At 35.3% G+C, this 22629-nt stretch overlaps 1 protein-coding gene across 1 annotated transcript; it reads right to left on the reverse strand.

Moving 5' to 3' along the window:
- Positions 1-11259: 11259 nt before the first annotated feature.
- On the reverse strand, positions 11260-13047 carry LOC139882098 (gibberellin 3-beta-dioxygenase 1-like). The gene is made up of 2 exons (XM_071866474.1): positions 12698-13047; positions 11260-11389 (listed from the first exon to the last, which is right to left on the reverse strand). The coding sequence occupies exons 1-2, from the start codon at positions 13045-13047 to the stop codon at positions 11260-11262; spliced, it is 480 nt and encodes a 159-aa protein (XP_071722575.1).
- Positions 13048-22629: the final 9582 nt, after the last annotated feature.

The following is a 22629-nucleotide window of genomic DNA, read 5'->3' on the forward strand; positions in this document are numbered from 1 at the left end:
CCTCTTATTATTTTTAAACCGTTCCTGCTTTACCTTAACTGCTGCTTGGACTTTTGGCACTATCATTGGTTGTAAATTATTCAACTTCATTCATTCTTGTGAATTTTTTTCTTGAATAATTTTCCCCTATGACTCAACCTCAATTGATTTGTAGTCACCTGATGCAACTTAATTATTGAAGAAAAGATAATTAGATGCATGTTTAGCCATAAGCACAATCTCGTTCAGACATTTTGCCAAACACATTCAACCTATAGTACCCACAAACTCTAGATTTTATTTAATATTAATAAACAACCTATTTCTTGTTATGAAACCAATATAATCTACACAAATCGAAAATTAGTGTTAAGCCATATATTTAATGACATTATTCTGCATACCTGTTCTTACAACCTAGTACATATGTATAGAGTCGGTTAGTGTCGTTACTTTAGTAGATTGAACTTCGAATTGAAGAGCCAAAATATAGAGAGAGAATTTGAGCTGAAAACGAATTGAAGTGCAAATGAATTGTAAAAACTCGTGTACCATTTTTACTTAGCGAAATTTTTTAAAAATCCCGCCACCAATTGCAAAATAATAATAACATGCCATGATTTTTAAACCGTGGTTCAATATTATATTCAAGCCCCAAACCATTTTTCTAACTTTTAAGCCGCCTGTATATTAATCTTTTGAATAGACAATTCAAATTCAATTAAGATATTAAACACAATATACAATTATCGAATAGAGAATAACATTCATATTAAAATAGCCTGATAAAGACTTCATATGATGAATATATTCATCGTCACAAATCCGAGTTGAAACAGAAAGGTTATAATTATAAATACAACCATTTCAGAGTTACAAACATCGTCAAAGAAGAAAGTGATGATATAGGATGCAGACTTCTCAATTAGGCCAATTACGCGAAAGAAGATATTTTGATGAGTGGTAATGGAGACTAAGGTCGAGTGGGGTTTATGTGTATATTTGAGGACACCACATAGATTACAAATCTCAAAACATGGTGTGCAGAGCTCCATCCAACTTCTTGCAAGCAACAAAATGCAAGACCGTCCCAGGATACAAGATCTACTCGATGGACATCTTCTAGTATGTCTAGCAAGAAAAGCTTCGAGTGCTTCAAGCTTGCATTTGGTAGACTAATGTTTGGCTAAACTCTTTCAAATTTGAATGGATTAAAGAAATCTATTGATATCTACATGATTAATTCATCCAGGCATCGATGGAGTTTTTTAATCCATTCGGGTCTGAAAGAGCTTTTCTTGTTGGAAATATTAAAGATGGCGGACCAGACATATCTTGAATAAAGTGAAAGCCTACAAATGTTGCTCTCAAGAAGTTAGACAGAGCTGATGTACTAAATATTCCGAGCACTGGCAAATATACATCAAAACGCCTGATAATCTTTCAAATCAACTCAACCTTAGTCTCAATTACCTCCCATCGCCATACCTTCTCTTAGCATAATTGGCCTATTCGGTTTGTTTCCCATATCATCGTCCCTTTCTTCTCTTGGCCTCCTCTTATATCTCCCATCTCCAGACCATTCTCCCTAATGAATTCAGTCCACTGATCTCCCGCTAACACCAGACGACCATCATCATCCTCTTATATTATCTGCTCTGATGAATTTAACGAGGAAAACCATGTATGGCTCTGGTGTCATTCCAATCAATAAGAGTCTAAATCTCTCCCTAACTGCTACTTCCTGATCTCTACAAAATGGGAGCCACTCGTAGCATAAAATGGTGGAATCTCGGTCCTCCATGCTGACCTTCAGCTGCAAATTGTATACCCTCGACCTGGCAACAAGTCTAGCTGGACAGATCTGATCAGCAGAAGTCCAGACTTACGGAGCTCTGTAGTGCGGAGCTTTTGAAAAGACGAATTAAATCAAAACGATCAATAAAAAATATATGCTTATGTATGAACAGATTTAAGTTCAAAGAATGATTATTATTACCATTGGTGCTCCTCCTAAAACATGGTGGTTTGTCACTGACTCCAACAAGTAGTTGTTATTCCTAGCCTCTACTACCACATGAGACGGATTACCGCAGACATCTACCGTAATGGAATTAAGGTCGAAAACACTTGGCGAAATACGGAGGTCCCATTCGCCAAGAAAATGTTCCATGGATTTACAATGCCTACTTATAATATGCTTACACGAGCACTCAAGTCGTCTCTATTGACAGCTAAAGAATCGAATTGAATTCTTGTACCCGCCGCCAATCCACGTGCATGGCAGAAATTGGAGAAATCGGTGACAGATAATCTGGTACTCAAGCCTTCAGTACTTTGAATACGGCCTAAACAGATATGAAAGTGTACTTGTCTTGGAACTGTGAGGTGAATTCCCATTTCATGTTCGCTTTCTAGGATTTCATTCAACCAAGCCCTTGGCAATAACTGAAAATACAAGAAGATAACTAAAACATAAATATAAAATGTTCGACAACATACATATATAAACCGAAAATTGCCATGAAATAGTAATCTTACAACTGCTTCTTTGGTATGAAGACCATCGTTGGCTTGGCTCCATTTGATAGTCATCTCAAAATATTGCACCATTTTGTGGCCTGAAAACAGAAAAAACGAAGGACAAGTAAATCAGAGAGTGTCAATTAATTAAACGGCCAACATGAAGACAGATTTTTACATTCCTTACATTGATAGCAACTACAACTACCAACAATCACAGTCGATTAAAATCGATGAACAACGGACCATAAACGAAAATTAAGACCAAATCAATGCATAACATAGTGATTGAGAGTAAATGACAAAACTCTTAGAAAAATTCCGAAAATGTAAATTACTACACTAACCGAAAGAGATATTTTTCCATTCCTTAAATAGCAACTACAATATTATCAATTGCATGTACATGCAACCATAAATTTATTCCTCAAAAGTATGCAAAATACTAAATTAATATCAAATCATTCATCCACGACACTCAAAACATACCATAACCTCAAATTAAAAGAGAAGTTTGCTTGTTTTCGGAAAACAGGATTTGGCTCAGGATTGTCCTTTTTTAAATTATACCTTTGAAACGATTTTGATCGCCGCTCGAAGGAAAAAATTGAGAGAGAAAGAGAATGAGAGAATTTGAGAGAATTAGGATTTGAGAAGTAAGAGTTGTGTTGTGGTCGAGATCGAGAGAGAAGATAAAAGGATAGATTATCACGTTTTTCAAAACGATAAGGAGAATCTGGAAAGTTAATTAATCATGTTTATCGAATAAGCCACGATTTTCAAAGCGTGGAATAAATATAATGTCTCTACGTTTTTAAAACCGTGGTGTATAGTCTTTTTACACCACGCTTTTTTTACAATGCCAAAAAATACTTACGCCATGGTTTTGAACTCGTGGACGAAAAATATTACCACGCTTGCTAAACTGTGGCCATAGATAGGCTTACGCCACGCTTTTTTGGATGTGGATAACTTTAGCCTGGCGCAATCCCAATTTTCTACTAATGAACAGATTCTCTTATGCCTCCACCAATCTTCAAAAATCAACTTGCTGATTGTTAAAAACGCAAAAATTTCTCTCAATCCATATGTAATAGATGGTAGCACAAAAAACATGATGCCTCAATACCGCTAGCTACGATTTGCCTTTCATCCTCCGCAACACCAACCAAGTTTCCATCGCCAGGCTTTTGGCTGCCTAGTCACACAACCAATATTCATAACACCAACCCATACCAGTTTTGAGAATACACAATCAAAGAACAAATGGTCACTTGTTTCCACTTCAACATTACAACAAGGATAGATATTATCCGTACACATTTCACATCTATATAATCTTACTTTAACTGCTATACAATTTAGAATAACAAGCCAAGTAACCAAAACTATGACGGGGGATGGGGACTTTACTCCATATTGAAATTTAATAGCCCTAACTCTTTTTGACTAAGTTACTCAAGAAGCAACTTAACCAGTTACAACTCAAACCTAATCTGACAATCACTTATATATATCTCGATTTTATCAAAGTGATTCAATCAGATATACAAATGATCTACTTAAGAATAAACTTAACACAAATATAAATTCTATTATTAAGCTAGATACTAACGGCAGCCGATAAACAAAGAGTACTATTAAAATAGTTAAACTACTAGAGAAGTAATTCAAATATTATAACTGTAAGAACTAGAGTACCTCAATGCCTAACACAATTTATAAGTCTCTCTAAGACTAGTATCAAGGTTTGGAGACTTACAAACAAATCAAAGAAATAAATACTAAGTTGACGTGCAGGTTGATTTGACGAATAGATATAACACCTCAACGAGTAGCGACTCGACCAGTTGTTACGAATTGGTGGATGTATTAACAATCCTGAAACAAATAGAGACTTGCCCAGACTTGTAAAACACGATTAGATGGATAGAATATTTTTCTCTTAGAATAGAACAAACTGTTGGAGCATATAAACGTTGTTGGATTTTGGCACAATATAGATTAAACAAAAACAAGAATAGTAGAGATTGAACGTAAGAGATTCAGTATGAAACAAATAACAATTTTGATTAAATTTATTCAATTAAAGATATATCGCGGTTCGGCGTTAAATAACCAACACCTACGTCTGTGGACCATAGGGCCGGGTAGAAGTTGCTTACAATAAGGAGAGTAATATAACCCGAATTACTCATATGCATGTACAATCCACAGGTCAAGACTATTGTTTGTAATTCAATTATCTCCTATGTAAATTCTAGACGTAGGACCGACCTATTCTACAACTCTACCAATAATGAGCCACGACCGGCTAGTACTCTCGATCTCTACACACCACTCTATGAATCTGGATAATCTATGGCAACAAACTAAAGGGTAGAGTGGAATGGACGTCACTCTATCTTCCTCCTTGTGCTCCGTTTTGTGCAAATTTCTGTGGCTGGAAATCCGTTGTTTATTTAGACTTCCTCATGCCTTGTTCGTTATTCCTATCGTGATAAAGAAGATGATATAATATGATTTTTTCTTTGATTTCCAGTCTTCAACTTTCCTTTCGAATAAAATACTTGATGTGCAAGGAACAGATCACGATTATGTTTCCTTATTTAGCTTTCATGAATTTTTTATCATAGTCTGATCACTGCTTGCTCTTTTTAGTTCATTGATTCTTCCACGTCATCGATCTCCTTGATCTTATTAGTTCTATTCCATCGATTCTGTCATGCCATCGTTCTTGTAGATTTTATATAAGCAGGCAAATACAAATACAAAAACATAGCAATCTACGATTCTATTTTGACTCATCTATGTCCTCGATCCACTATCTTTCCTTCATGTAATCTATACTAACCATTGCATAAAAGAAAACTTTACTCTTAAGGCTTCATAAGCAAAAGAGATTGAATATTTACCTATATGACTAGCTTTCCAAATTAATCGATCATGCGCTCCAGCAAACTGGGCTAATGGCGCTAATTCCCATGCATCTGAAATTCCATGGCTAATCGGAGTAGGTAATCGCCATTTTCCTCTCACATACAATTGATTAACTTTGCAATCTCTAGCACATCAGCATCAAAAAATATAATATTGAATATTTACAATTGATCACTGCTTGCTCTTTTTAGTTCATTGATTCTTCCACGTCATCGATCTCCTTGATCTTATTAGTTTTATTCCATCGATTCTGCCATGCCATCGTTCTTGTAGATTTTATATAAGCAGGCAAATACAAATACAGAAACATAGCAATCTACGATTCGATTTTGACTCATCTATGTCCTCGATCCACTATCTTTCCTTCATTTAATCTATACTGACCACTGCATAAAAGGAAACTTTACTCTTAAGGCTTCATAAGCAAAAGAGATTGAATATTTACCTATATGATTAGCTTTCCAAATTAATCGATCAGGCGCTCCAGCAAACTGGGCTGACTGTGCTAATTCCCATGCATCTAAAATTCCATGGCTAATCGGAGTAGGTAATCGCCATTTTCCTCTCACATACAATTGATTAACTTTATAATCTCTAGCACATCAGCAACAAAAAATATAATATTTGGAAACAAGTCAGATAGAGCACCAACAGATAACCAAGGATCAAAGCAGAACGAGGCAGAACAGTCTCATCCAAGCTCATACATAAAAACTTCTTAATGTCATAACGGAAGTCCAACAGGTTCCCCCATGCTGCACTCGAATCAAGAGGTATCCTGAGTCCCCAAAAGCTTAGTCTCCACATCTTTGTTTCAGTAATCCATTTGGCCTAAAGCGATTCCTTTTCAGCTAGAATGGTCCACATATGCTTCCCCAGAGCCGCTTTGTTCCACACGACTAAGTCTAGTATTCCCAAACCACCTTCCAGCTTCGGCCTACATACCATTTTCTAAGCAACCAAACCCTTTCTAGACTCCCCCGATCATGTCCAGAGAAAGGACCTACACTTGGCATCAACGATTTTCACTACAACTTTTGGTATAATGAAAGCAAGACACCAATACACATGGAGATTACGTAAAACATAATTCACTAACACTAGTCATCCAGCATAAGTAAGGTTCTTAACAACCCAGCTATTTAAACGAGCGTCACTTGCCTCAATGAGTGGCGAACAATGAACTTTTTTCAATTTAGTAGATATGAGCGAAATACCTAAGTACCTAACTGGCAGTTCACCAAGCTGGAAATCACATCTCTGCATAATTAGTTCCTTCTTCTCAGTATGACCACTACTAAAGAAGATTTGACTTTTTTCATCCCTCACCTGTAGACTCGAGGAACCATAGAAATTGTTCAATTGAGACTTCATCCACATCACCGACAGTTCCTCTCCCATGGAAAAGAGAAAAAGATCATCCGCGAAGCATAAGTGGTTCAGTCTCAAAGATTCACAACCTCTATGGAAACAGAAGTAATCATATGTAGTTGACAAGATATGTGACGATACCTCAATAACCAGTACAAACAACAAAGGTGAAATTGGATCACCTTGTCTTAGGCCTTTCTTTCTCAGAAAAAAAAAAAAAAAAAACAAAACCCTCCAATCCACCATTAATAGATAAAGAATAATGCACAGTTTTGACACTCGCCATTATCCAATTTACAAATCTATGTGGAAAATGAAACCCATACAACAACTCTTCTAAGAAATCCCATTTGATAGTGTCATAAGCCTTTCTAATGTCAATTTTAAGAGCACAGGTAAATGAGGGAGTTCTCTATGATAATTATGTACTAGTTCGTGAGTCATAAGGATATTATCTACAATAGCTCTCCCAGCCACGTATGCAGATTGGAGTGGGTTAATTAAAGATGGTAGAACATGTACTAGCCGAGTAATAAAAATTTTGAAAATAATCTTGTACACGACTATGCAACATGCAATTGGACGATAGTCTTTCAAACCTTAGGGGGCTGAAGTCTTTGGAAGAATCGTTAAGGTGGTTGAACAAAACTGCTTTGACAGTTTTCTTGTACGAAAAATCCCCTGGACTGCTTTAATCACATCCAGCCCTACCAGCTCTCAGTGATGCTTGAAAAAACTAGCACTGAAGCCATCAATGCCTGGTGCTTTATTATCACCAATACTCCATAGAGCTTATTTTATTTCCTCACTCAAAACCTCTCGGATGAGCCAATTCCCATCACTATTCGACAAGACTGCACCACCATTCAACACGGAAGCATTAAACGGCATCCAACAATGTGTGTCTTACCTTAGAAGCGACTGATAATACTAAACCATAAACCTACTAATTCCTAGTTGATTAGTTATGACACCCCCTGAAGCATCTTGTAAACTTTGAATCGCATTTCTGACAGTTCGAATCTTCAACGAGCAATGAAAAAAACTAGTGTTGGCATCCCCCATCTGCATCCACTCACACCGGGACTTTTGTTTATAAAATTGCTGCTCTTGTCTAAGCAACAACCAAAACTGGCTAAGCAACACCTTCTCTTCCTCTAGCAAACCCCCATTACCAGATTCCCCTTGAATTCGAGAGTGAATTCAAGCCACCTGCTCCCTACACAAAGCCACCCTATCCGAAATTTCAGAGAATTCACGTCTATTTAACTACAAAAGTACATGTTTAACATCCTTCAATTTAAGCCACAGTCACCTCAAAGAGCTCCCCTCTACCTGTTCAGCCCAAGCAATATTTACTAAAGCTTCATTAGTTGGGTGCGTCTTCCTCATGTTATAATACCGAAACAACTTGTTCCTCACCCTTTCAAACGAATTCAGTTCCACAATTAGAGGCGAGTGGTCCGAATTCCCAATGATGTTAAAAGTTTTAGAACATCCCTGAAAAGGCATCCATTCCCTCGAGGTTAACTAAACAACGGTCAATTCTACTCCATATTCGATCACCAATCCCCTGAAAATTAGTCCAGTATAAAAGCTTCCTTGAGAAGGCATCTCAATAAGATTAGCCGATTGAATACACTGCCCAAATTCTTCAGTAGCCATAAAGTCCATGCCTTGACCTCCTAGCCTTTCCACTTCATGAAATACTACATTAAAGTCCCCTTAGACTATCCAAGGCTCTTCAAGGTTAGCTCCCAACCGAGTCAATGCTTCTCATAACAGCCTTCGACTCTCTGTGTCATTACATGCATACACAGATGTCCAAAGCACACTCACCCCCTCCATAACAATCCTACAATGAACCCACTGAGTTCCCACCTCCAACACCTATAACTGAACTCTACTCTGATCATACACAATCTAGATCCTTCCCAAAGCAGCCACCGGTAGTATTATTATGAACTAAACACCATTCACGACACTTAATACTATTCCATACTCTCTCAATATTAACATCTTGAACTCGAGTTTCTAAGATACCTCAGGCCTATAAATGATTTGAAGCAATTAGATGCCTGACTTCTAATTGGTTCTCGGGGACACTAAGTCCCCGAATGTTCTATGTACCAATTCTCATCATTTACCCCTTGGGCCACCGCCCTTCCGAGGTCGTCCTGCTTTCTTTTTACTACCATCTGTAATTATAGCTGCTACCTATTACCAGCCGATTCCAGCATTTTGGCATATGACACCGAAAACACTTGAGGTGGAGTAGCATTAGTAGTACCCTTCCCCTTTAAGCTTTGGACTACCTGCCAGCTTCCCTGAACTGAACCGGCCACATTACTATCTAGCTCTAACCCTACAACTGTAATTCCATATGCAGGATCAATATCTAGACCACTAGAAGAATTACCCACCAATAGAGTTCTCCCATTCCCTATCTGACTCGATGTCTTCTCAATACTCGCTAAGTTATCTAAAGGAGGATTTACTGACTGTGTAATCACAGTCCCAACATCCTTTTCCTGCCCAACAATTGTAAATCTAACACTTGGTTCACCATTAACACACTGGCCAATTTCTTTAGTACCTGTTTGTATCCCTTGTTGCAATCTCTCTAGACAAGTTCTTGACACATGACCCTGCTTCTCACACCTAGTACATTGTTTTGGCAACCACTCATACTCCACTAGCAGCACAAAATGCTTTTCATCTTCATCAATCAACATCACTGTTTTCTAAAAATCTAAGGTAATGTCCAGTTCTACTAACAATCGAGAATAAATCAGCCTAGTTTGGTTCAGAGTGCATTGGTCCACCATCAAAGGTTTTCCAAAAATACTTCCAACCCGACTAAGCATTTTTGGTGACCAAAAAACCAACAGCAGATTAGGCAGCTTGACCCAAATTGGGATTTGAGTTACCATAGTTAGTTTAAACTCCGTCGCCGGCTTCCATTCCGTCAACAACAACGGTATGCGATTAAAGGTTGAAGATTAAAATTATTGAAGCATATAAGGCTCTTAATAGACTAGCCCCAGAAATGGCTATATAGTTCATTTGAGGGGGATTATCATGCATGGTGTACTCTTTTTTTTTCGATCAAGGTTGTTGTCCTATTAGATTTTTCTTGACAAGGTTTTAATGAGGCAAATACTTTAATATACTCTTTCTCCTCCACCAGTTTTTTCTCTTAAATTGTTTTACTGGTGAGGTTGACGCAATATTATGAATCGTCAATTGAAGAACATGAAGTGATGTTATCATACGCGTTGTACTCTTTTTCCTTCGTTCGAGATTTTTTTCCCATTGGGTTTTTCTTGAAAAGATTTTAACGAGACAACGTTTTAATGTATATGATATAATTGTGAACTCTTTCATTCCATCAGCTTTTTTCCCTACGCGGTTTTACCGATGAGTTCTATCAATCAAGAAGCAATGATCTAATGATGCTTCATGAGGGAATTCATACACTTAGCACTCTTTTTTTTTTATTAAGGTTTTTATCCCACTGGATTTTCCTTAACATTTTTTAATGAGGCAATGATTTTTATGTGTATGAAGTAATTGTTTATTCTTCCCTTTCCACCAGCTTTTATCCCTTAGGATTTTAATGGTGATGTTCAATATAAAATATCTCTTTCGATGAGGGAGAGTAGTATACACTCTGTACTCTCCACCAAATTTTCTTTAAAAGAGTTTTACTGGTGAGGTTTTAACGCTGCAATTTCTCATGTGTATGACAATCACTAAATACTCTTTGTTCCCTTTAATCAAGGTTTTGGCCATTAGGTTTTTCTTGATAGAGTTTTTTCTTAATCACATATTGATGATTGTACATCCAAGAGGAAGTGTTATAAAATATTGTGTAGATGTAAATTATATAACCTCTTGCTTTATTTAATCCTCATAACATATGTGAGTTAGAACTTCATTTACTATGTCTATTAATGAAGTGAAACATATACATGTGGAAAACCTATATATAAATGTGAATTTGTATCAATTCGGAAACACAATATATGAATACAAATCAATCTCTCTTTTCTCTTAATCTCTATTTGCAATTTTATTTTCCATTTAGTCATTTCATTACACATTATTTATTAGCCTAATTTAAACTATATTTAGACCTTAGATCATTTGTATTCCGAAACACATAATATATGAAACTATTTTTATGGTCTAGTTTCCTATACGTTATAGCGTGCTTTTCTTAAGGTTCTAGGCGACCACCTTTCTTGCCTGAGGGTCGAGCCGGCCCTTAATGTTCAAATAATTTGGTTCTACAGCAGTCTTAATTTTCGAAATTGTGACTCCAATTAATTAAGTTTGACCACGGATCATAATCTAATTGTCTGGATTTTAAGACATTTTAAATCTTAACTAAACTAAGACTATAATACCATTTCAATCACTAATATAAAAATCAAATCAAGATTAATATAACAACCTTAATTTCATCCATGGGAGCTCCTCTCCCAGATCGACCCCCGTGGAGCTAAACATGACTTCAATGAGCTTTTCACTTAAACTCTTCATTTCCTTTTGGTACTTCACAAATACATCACTGCAGCATATCATAACCGCAAGCATTTATTAGATCAATTACATTTGTTATATTAATTTGTTAATAAATTAATAAACACCTTAAAGTTCAGAAAAATGAAAATGGGACTATAATACTATATGCTATAATCTTCTTCTTAATTCTTCTTCTTCTTTTTTCATTTAACGTTTTACTTTTACTTGTTTTCATGAACTAAAATGCAAAAAGTGCGGATGATTTGTTCTTTTCTCCAAGGAGGAGATGATAGATTTGGTTCAAAAAACCAATTTGAAAGTAAGGTCCAAGGCAGAGTCGCATGAACGAAAGAATCGGGTATAATAACCTTCCTCTAATTAACTTATTATAAAGGAATTCAGTCTGAATGATCGAATAAGGTATGTATAATTAATAAACTGTTAAACCATCTCTAACAGCGAAACTTTAGAAATCGTGCTTCAAATGAACTTTTTTTTTTTTTTTAAGTTTCAAATGATGAGATTTAATTCTTGAAGTCAAACCAAAAATTAGAAAACATAGATGCATGCACTTAATAATTACCTGATGTTTCATCTTTGGGTCTCTTTTTAATTGTTAAAGTAACAAATAAAATAGATTCAATTTACTAAATCTCCCTCATCCATGTCCTCAGAAATAACTAAAGATTCCCTGAAATTTAATATTAGGTTACCTACGTTTTTGTTTTTCATTTTTCAAGTTGTAGAAATTAATTAAAAGTGCTTTTGATTTTTAACGGAAAAAATAAAATCATAAACGAGAGGGGGCATACCATTAGATTACTTAGATCAAAATTCAGGGATGTTCACTTTTGCAATTTTAATGTATTTTTTTTATATTTACCTAAGATACCCTCATAAACAAAAATTTCTCTCGTTAGGGCTTTGAACCAGCCCCTCCCACTTCTTTCAAAAAAAAAAAAACAGAGAGAGACGGACATCTTACCCTAATTTGGGATCGTCGAATGTTAACAAGTTTGTTCCTTTTTTCTAACACCGAGTGTAAATAAGTTGAGATCTTAATTTTAGTTTAAAAGTTTAACGAAATTTAGAGTGGTTATAAGTTATTAATTTCTTTCTCTTGTTTGGTGCATGATGCACTGATCAACTCATGAAGTAGAGAATTAATTTATTTTTGTCGAAAACAAAAGGCATTTTTGTCCTTCAAACATGATTTGTTATTTTTTAAGTCTTTAAACATCGATCTGTAACAGAAAAGGTATGATCCCGATTTATGATATTAATGAAACCCTTTCTCAACAAAGGAAAAAAAATGACCCGCATGCAGTTAAATGTGCTTAATCAATATTTATACCAGAAGGAAGTGCGATCCTCTTCATGATCAGGCCAAAGCCTGATAGCATGCTCCATGGGAGATCCCGACATGATGAAGCCCTCTAACCACATTACCTTTTGAAAGTATGTGGACATTAATGCAAGTCCATAACCGAGGATACCGCCATATGATCGGGCAGCCAGCACTTTCCGGTCACCGGGCAGTGAAAACAGCTTCATGGTCTGATTCTCAGCTTGATCATGCAATTCCAAGGAAATTCCATGGTTGATCACTCGAAAAACCCCCCAATTCTCACATGCACTACTTACAAGCTCGGCCGCTTGTGAATCGGATAGATCAATGATCGGAACAGCCAGCGGTTCGTTCATGATGGGGAGATCGTCATGATCAGTTTCTGGATCGTTCCAAGCATGAGACTCAGGGATGTTGTCGAGATTTTGGTCAGCTCATCAGTACCGTCTGAAGTCGAGCTGCTGGAAGCCATGCCTTCTGAAATTAGAACTCTCTTTAGATCTACTAGATAGTGATGTTTGAAGTTGAGATTTGTGAGATGAGCTATGTTAAGGAGAGAGTGATATATAGTGAAGAAATGTAACGCATAGCTTTTACATCATTTGTAATGTAGCGAGGAGAGTGAGGGTGTGGCAAGGCTCTAACATGCAAAGATGCAAAATGGAGGAAGCGTTTTGTCTTGTTCATTCCGCCCGTTATTTTTTATTTTTATCAACTTAAATGTGCAAATGAGAGGGAGTACATTGCAATTTTCGCTTTCATATTTCTCATTGAAAAATTCTTACACCTCCATATAAGTGAAAGGAAATAAATCTTATGTTTTGTGGGTTTATAAATTTAATTTCTCTTCAAATATTGCAACTAGATATGGTATAACGATTCGTTAAACGAACTTTCGACCAACACGTAACGAATTTTATCTAGGTTTTCGACATAAATATATTGCAATTTATTAATAATATTAAAATAATTTTGCCAGAATTGATGAGTTTATGATCAACTCTCTATCCGTTATATTTTCGTATAAATCAAGAAAACCGTTAGATCGACATGTAATAGCGAAAGTCGTTAGGAAATAATGCGCACGTGTAATAACGAAACTTAACGACTTGCGACAAAAATTTACTTTTCAAATGATTGGACATGATCGGAAAACAATTTTTAGAGACGCACGTGAAACTTTGTTTATTCGTAAAACCAAAAAAAAAATCTTCTCGACTTTCCACGTGCTCGGCGCCATGATAAGCTAAATTGAGTAAACAATAATTACAGATTGTGATTCCTAGGTTAGATATTAAAATTCACAGATCATAGGTAAAATAACAGTGCAGCTTGTTGTAACTCAAAGTGATATTTTATTCTCTCATCAACATCCACGGACAATTGTTGGTGAGGAGAGATTAACCTAATTTGACTGAAAAGGAAAAAAAAGTCCCATATTGAATCTATAGGGAAAATTTGCACCCTAAGTCTTATCTTTTATTCTTTCACTGAAATTTCAAATTGGTGATGTCAATCGACCACATTTGGCTTCGTGATCATGAAATTGTTGGATTGACTTGTTTTCTGGAGCTTGCATTTCAAGAGATGGTGAAAAATTTAGCTTGTTTGTCTGAGAAGTCAATGAAAAGAAGCAAAGAGAAGAAAAGCTTGAAGAAGAAATGAAAGGTGCCAATGGAAAGAGCAATCAAAACTGGAATCAAAACCTTAGAAGCTTCTAAAGTGAAAGGAAAGAAGATTGGACGGATTGAAGACAATGCAAAGAAGATTGTAGAAGAATGTGTCAAATTGACTGTCAAGGACGAATTGGCACACTGTCAAAAGATGGAGGACCTTCTTGTTTCTGCATTAGAGGTTGGGATGGTGCTGCATATTTTGAAACTCAGTATCTCCGAAATACAATTCACTTCCTACTGGCCGGAGAACGAAATGGTGGACCGCCGGAGATAGTCAACGTTGATCAAGGACATGTCAGCTTCAACGAAATATCATCCAATTGCACCACAATTCCTCTAAATGAAGAGCCTCAAATCGTCTAGAGTTTCAGGTTATTGTTTCATTGCTCAGCTTTTCTCTTTCCTCTGAATAATTAGGATTTGTCTATCTTTCGTTATAGTTGATGGAAACCAATAATTTAAAAGCTCATTTCGAGAAGTTTTGATGATCTGATTTCAATGGTGAAGTCAATTTCATCAATTAATTAGTAATGAACAAATGTCTGCGCGAGTTGTCAAGAGTTGAAATATAGCTCCTATGATTTGGGGATTTTTGCTGTGAGTGGTTTTATATGGGGCTTTTGATTCAGAAAGCTTCTATTATGTCTTGTGAAGGTGTTTGTGTGAAGATTTGATGAAAATAGCACTTATAAGTGAATATAGTACTCAAAGCAACTAATTAGCCTAGTTTTTCTGCACATTTGATTCCAGTTTAGTTTAAGTTAATGAAATGAATAAGTTTTTGTTCAAAAGATCAGTAGTAGTATAGTGTTTATTTCTGCAATGGTACAATGTCATTTCTGAAGCTTGATCAAAAAGTCAACATACAAGTCAAACTTTCTAGCACTTCGTGATTCTTCTGCAAAATCCAAGTTGAAGCCACAACAGTAAAACGTTTTCATTTCACAATTTTTCCGCTTTATCTGAGGATTAAAAGGCAATATGGAGAAGTGACGAGCAAGAAAAATCGAAGCTGTTTTGTGATCATTTTGTCATCTAGAGGAGATTAGTTTTGTAAACCTACTAGTGGTTTTTTTACTTTTTGCTTTTTCTTCATTTCAATAATATTTAATTCAAGATTATGACGTTTAGGGTAGAAGAAGCTCACTCTATAAGGTCTGTTTCTTCCTTATTCGGTTTCTTATGAGCTTTGGAATAGAAATTACAGTTAACAATAAAGTTCATTATTTTATTTTTTTCTAGTTTCAGATAGCCTTATTTTGGTTGCATTGGTAATTTAGAGTGAAGTCCTAGTACTAAAATCGAATCAAAACTAATTTTTAGGATCCAAACACACTAGATACTGACGATTAGCCTCAGATTTGAATCAAATTTTAGCATAAATATAACTATCATAAATTCGGTTACAAGTTCCTTGTTCTGTTTTCTTTAGTTCTGCATTGGTGTTCATTTCTGGTCATTAGATCTTATATTTCGTCTTCATTAAGAGTACAGGGTCGACCATCAGGAACATCTCCGATTTTCTATAACCAAAATATGCCTACTCTATTTTTTCCATATTTTCCCCTTTGGTTCTTAGTTTTTGTTTCCATTATTTGTTGCACCTCGTGCAGTCTTTCTTGGTAAATAGAATAGAGAAAATTGAGTTTTTATCCCATATTTCATAATGACGGAAATTCACTGTTTCAAAATTGTTATAGCATTATACTCTTGTGGGGTTAAATTGTCCCCTGAAGTTGTTGCCCTTGTGCAGCTGCAATTCTTTATCCAATGAGCTTGGTTTGCATCCAATTTCATTGCAACATATATACTGATCATCAGCTTATGATATGCATATGACTGAACTAGCATCTTTTGCCTCTCTATACAGTTCAGGAAAATATAGCAGGACCAAAACTTAAAGAGAAATAACTTCTATCTGTACGATTTTCACCTCAAACATGAAAAGTCTTAAAAAAAACATATATTAAAAACAGAGAGAATATATCACTGTATATATTTTCCTCTCTTACACCATAAACCATGATATACATTAGTTACATACTCTTTCCGTCTTAAAATAGATGCAAATTTTTACATATAAATTGCATTGAAAAATTTGTATCTATTTTGGGACGGAGGTAGTATATTATAGCTCTGCCATTAACCGACCCTTTTACCTAGTTTTCCGTTTAGAACACATATGGAATACCATCGACCCCTAAATGTTAAATATGATCCACATAGTAATCACCTTTAGAAAAACATAAATATAAATAATTGTCACGTTAAAGTTTAAAATGAAATCAATCAGGGTCGCTCATGGCGAGTTTGGCGTATCTGGTTTCTAATATTCCAATGACTTATTTCTTTCCACATTTCATTCCTATGTAACTCGTTTAGTCCTTTTAAAAATTGTTTAATAATAAAATAGCCAGTTTAAAAATATCTCATCCGTCTCAATATATATTTTTTAAATTATTCGTATAAAAAATAAAATGAAAGGAAAAATTTAACATATATTAATTTAAATTAAATATAATTATTATATATTTAATATATGAGGTAATTGAAAAAATTTTAAAAACTTGTACGGTAATAATAGAAAGAGGGAGTAAAGTTTAAATTGAGCATTTAAAGAACTTTTTTTTCAAATTTATCTTTTCAGTTAATGAGCCTAGCGAGTAAGTGTTTGGCTCTAAACGTAATTAATTAAAACTAAATAATAAATAATTTAGTCGTCTAGAGATAAAAAAAAATAGCCTCATAATGGTATGCAATTTTGGTGGAAATTTTGTTTAATACTGATCACCGTTTCTTATTGCTTCCTATGCTACCATAAAGAATGTTTCTGTTTGGGGTAGATAATTAATTTTATTATATTAGAACCTCGATAAATTAATATTCGATAAATTAATAGTTTTGTTAAAATAATAATTTTTTTCGGTCTAGAATTCGGATCAATGTGGTAAATTTATAATTCATTAAATTTATAAGATAATACAAAAAATTAAATTCATATAGATTTCATTTGACATAAATTAATAATTCATGATCTGTATCAAAATATTTTATACATAATTCATGATAAAACTAATCAAATTTCTGAAAATATGAATCTAATGTTACTTGTTACTTTTTAATATTAATATCATTTTAAATCCCATCTCTAGCCTTTCTTACCGTATTAAGAAAATCATGTGTAAAGTTCTCATTTGTTCTTGCTTTTTTTGAGGATTCACCATCTAGCAATCGAAATTTACAATGCCTAAAACAATTTGCAAGATTCATTGTATCTAAAACATTAATCTTCTATGGATTTGGGTTCCAAATTTCAAAACCATCCAAAGGTTTTCGATAAAATCATTGACGATAATGCATCTTAAAAACTAGTGTGAGATATGTATGGATTTAATCAATGAAAATTCATGAATTTAATTAATATACATGATTAGTACTTAATATATATAAATTATTGTTGATATATATGAAGGTCAGTATTCATCGAACGCCGGAAGACTGAGCCTTTTGAATTCCTACGAGATAGAATCAAAAACAAGGTGTCTAATTGGAAGGGTAAGCTCTTATCAAAGGCCGACAAGGAGAATCTGATAAAAGTTGTCCTCCAATTGACTCCTTCCTATGCTATGAGCTTGTTCAAGCTTCCTAAAGATTTTTGCAAGAGCCTCAAGATGTATTGTGCAAAGTTCTTCTGGGATGCGGAGGATGGTAGGCGTAAGATTCATTGGACTTCTTGGGATTGTTTGTGTGCAAGTAAGAAGGACGACGGGCTAGAGTCTTCAATCACTTGAAGCTTAAAACTTAGCTCTTTTGGCTAAGCAAAGTTGGAGGGTTATGACGCAGCCTAATTCCTTAATGACTCGAGTTCTACGGAACAAATACTTCAAAACTGGTCATTTCCTCACTATCCACTAAGGCAAGAATTATTTAGATATCTAGCATGGGCTGTGTGAGGCCAGATCGGTGCTACATGAAGGAGGGAGATGACGTGTTGGAAATGGGCATATATCATAATTTTCTCCTATAAGTGGGTTAAGAACCTGCCTGGCTTTCGAGTGCCTCTAGAAGGAGCGGTTGTCAATCTAGAGGTATGTGTTAATACACTTATTGATTGGAGTTATGAAAGATGAGATATTCCTATGTTGCGTAAACTGTTCTTACCTAATGTTGCGCTTGTAATTATGGCGACGCCATTATCAAATATTACTAAACCGGACCAGTTGGTTTGGATGCACAGTCAGAATGGCTCCTACCAAGTCAAATATGGATATTAAGTTGCACGAAACATGGTTAAAGCAACACCAGATTCTGATTTGCCAAGGTCGGGATCAACTTTCCTTTACTGGACTAAGGTTTGGAATCTCAAACTCCCTGCTTTCCTCAAGCATTTTGTTTGGAAATTGTGCAAGGGTCTGGTAGAGACTAGAGATAATTTGAATAGGCGGAGAATGGATTTGCCTCATCACTGTAAAATCTGTATAGATACACTTGAAACTATTTTACACCTTGTCAAGGACTGTTGCTGGTCTAAAAAGCTGTGGAACCTAGTTAATTTATCTGATGTTTATGCTTCTAGCACTTTGAATTTGTCGACTTGGTTAAACTCTATTTTTGATGAGTTACAAGTGGATTCCCTTCGTAAATTTCTAGTTACATGTTGGTGGATATGGAGGAATCGTAACAAAGCAATTTTTGAATTTGTGTGTGATCGTGCAGTTGGGTGTGCAGAAGGTATCCGTCGATGGATTGTTGAGAATAATGATTTGGATCAGGTTACTATCATTGAAAGGTTGCTTGTTCCCATATAACATCATGCTTCTTGGAAGAAACCGAACCAAGGGTGCATCAAAATTAACTTTGATTCAGCTTTCTCTTTTGGTTCGACGACTAACAACTTTGGTTTTGCGGCTAGGGACTGTGGTGGGAACCTCATTCATACAGAACTCGGGAGTCTGGGTGATATTGAAGACGCTTTTCACACTGAATGTATTGCAGCCTGGCGGGCAGTGGTATGGGCATGTCAAATGGCATTTCGGTCCACTGTCCTTGAAGGAGACTGCCGATTACTGATTGAAGAATTGAAGATGCCTAGGAGCAGCTCATCAGGCTCGAGTTTGCTGATTGACCAGATTAAGAGCAAGTCACTATATTTTTCCTCATGTATTTTTTCTTTTATTAAGAGAGAAGGGAATAAATTAGCTCATAGTTTAGCTAAGTTGAATGTTAGACTTTTCTCTATTTCTACTTGTTTTTCGATACACGAGCTACCTGTTGATGTTGCGAATCTTGTCCGTTTGGATGTTTTGAATGAATGAATGCAGGTTTTGTGCCTCTTATCAAAAGAAATAAATAAATAAAATTATGCGATTAATTAATACTCCATCCGTCTGTTAATACATGTTTTTTTAACTTTTAAAGATACGTTCAAGAAGAGATGTATATATTTACTAATATTGACTAAATATATCTCCTTATAAATATATGAAGAAAAACTAAAAAATATATATTAATAGACGGAAAAAATACCTCGCTAAATTAATAAAATTTGATGTTGGACTTAAATGGTAAACGATAATTAGCTATAAAAAAATTTAAAGAATGTATCAACCGATGACAAAATTGACTTTGAAGGACGAACGCATGATGATATAAAGTCTAACATGCCCAAGTAGTGGTAAACTGTGAAAGTTGAGCACGACGTCTCTTTACAGTTGAACCTACATTTAATAATCTCACATATAAAGTCCTATGGGAGTAGTCCAGTGGTGGTGGTCTCTTCCTCAAATAGTGAGGTCAAGATTTCGAGTCACACTGTCTGCGCATTAACATTGTAACTATTCAAAAAAAATAATCTCACATATAAGATATCTCACAATTTTCATCCTGAATTTCATCCTGAATACCCATGTGGTATAAAATAATAATTCTTAAAGTTTATAAGATGATAAAAACAATGAATTCATATGGAAGATATATAAATTAATAATTTATTTAAATAAAAATAATTCATATGTAATATATAGCTACACTAGAAAGATTAAAAAAATATATTATTTATAATATTTTAAAATACAGAATTCATTACATCTAAAATATTAATTTTCCGTAAAGTATAGATAAATAAACCATATATATTTTAATAAACTAATTATTAAAAATTAATAAATTAGATTGATTTCTATAATTAAATAATATCTCCTTAATCTAACCAAGATATTGCATAATAATAATTAAGGTATTTACATTTTCGTGAGGAGAAAGTAGAGTAAACTACAGAAAAGTCTCCTCAAGGCTATACCGGCACTCTTGCTACCTTGAAAATAGCCACGATCCATTGCAACCTCCAAAAATTCCATGGAATTTCTAACACAACGTTGACCTCAAGTCAACTCCCCCAGAGTTGACATTGACTTGCCTTTTCTTCCGTTTACCTCTCACTTAACCAGCGTATTAGTTCACTTCACCTAGCCAGCTCTCCTTAGTACGAAATCTAAAATGGAGAGCAACAAAATACTAATGAAAGAGAAGCGTATTAGTTCACTTCACCTAGCCAGCTCTCCTCAATTTCCACTAGGAGTTGAAATTTCTTCTTCCTAAGCATACTCACTTCTTTCCCATTATTCTGCTCGTTGCTACTTTTCCAAGTTACGTTTTCACAGGATTTAATCGAAACAATCAAAATTGATCTTCTCCTGGCCGATAAACTATCTTTTTGTTCTCCTTTTAATTCTCCACTTTTCACAATCCAAAAATTAGTTTCAGATTTGTAGCAAAAGTTTTTCATATGCGGCTGTCTGTTTCTAGGTATCGTTCATCTCATGGGTCTTGTCAACACAATCACAACCGTGCATTCATCATCGACAATTTACGGAGCGGAAGATGATCAAATCAATCTCAATGTCAATGAAATGTTAAGAAAACCATTTATAAAGGTAAGTTTTAAAAGACCTTTTATTGTATCCTTTCTCGAGAAGATGAAGGTTCGAATTCCGTCGAAAAAGTAAAAAAAATAAAATTTGGCTCAAGTGAGAACTTTTATTTTGTGTATACATTTCAAACTGAACTGCATATATAATTGGTATTGATTTGAAACTGATCGAATCAATGACGTGTTTTCCTTTTATTTTAGCCACTTTAGAAATGAAAACGATGTTGGGTTCTAGTCACTAGGTCAATGTGTGTATATATATATAAATATATTGATTGGTCAAAATAAATCACATATACTTTAAAGACTTTATAAGCCAATTAAAAAGCTACATAATATTAACCCTTAGGTTAAAAGTCTCCAAAAACGAAAAGGAAGACTCCAAAAGAGAAAAACGATTCTTAAAGTGAATCTGCTTCCTATGAAGTGAGTTTGCTTCCTACTCAAATCAAGCTTCCTACATCTTATATTGTAAATAGGTCCCTTAAGGCAGACTCTCCCAGCACTATTCTCCTCATAACTCAATACACTCCAAACCCTAGGCTATTTACAGGCCACCCTCTCTCCAAAACTAGGGCTTGAAAGCTTAGTTTCTTTATCAATGGGATCCGATTGATCTCCATACCCATGATCCTTGATCATGGGCGAGCCTTGCATACCACGCTCAGCTCGTGGATGTTAGAATAGCGGCCATATCTCCTATGTTCCATCCGACAACATAGGAGATCCTTTATTATGAAGTTTTCAAAAGGACATGACTCTCAGATAGGCAGATGGCATCCTCAATTAAAAGTATCTAGGTTCGATAAAAAGGAACTAGAGAAGAAGGAACGATTTGGTTGCATATCTCTTTCGACAGAGGCAATGCCAAAACCACGACGATGGTGAATTTCTAGGTTGTTAAGGGCCACTTTGGGTCCAATGCCATTTTCGAAAGAAAACGACTCCACTGGTTTAAAGGAATCCCTTCTACTTACCATCTAGCACTAAAAGTTTTTGGTGAAATCCAAAATTGGTGCGGTCTGAGGAGACTAAAGGTCCTTCATGAATGCCTCTTAGAATATGTGGAAAGTCGCCTTTGAAAACTTCATTTATCGATAGATCTAGACACCCGTGAAGAAGGTAGGATCCCGAAGCCTGAGCTCGTGGAAGAACTTCTATCGCTCCTTCGCAGCAAGGACGACACGAAGAAGGTCATCTACATAGGATCCGAATTTGAAGGAGATATAAGATAGAAAAACTCATTTGATTCCTCCTGAAGAACAAAGACATCTTCGCATGGTCATCCTTCGATATGCCTCGGATTGATCCGGAGGTTATGGTCTACCGGTTAA

Source organism: Rutidosis leptorrhynchoides, unplaced genomic scaffold (assembly GCF_046630445.1).
Source record: "Rutidosis leptorrhynchoides isolate AG116_Rl617_1_P2 unplaced genomic scaffold, CSIRO_AGI_Rlap_v1 contig227, whole genome shotgun sequence".
In the NCBI taxonomy this organism is placed as follows: domain Eukaryota; kingdom Viridiplantae; phylum Streptophyta; class Magnoliopsida; order Asterales; family Asteraceae; genus Rutidosis; species Rutidosis leptorrhynchoides.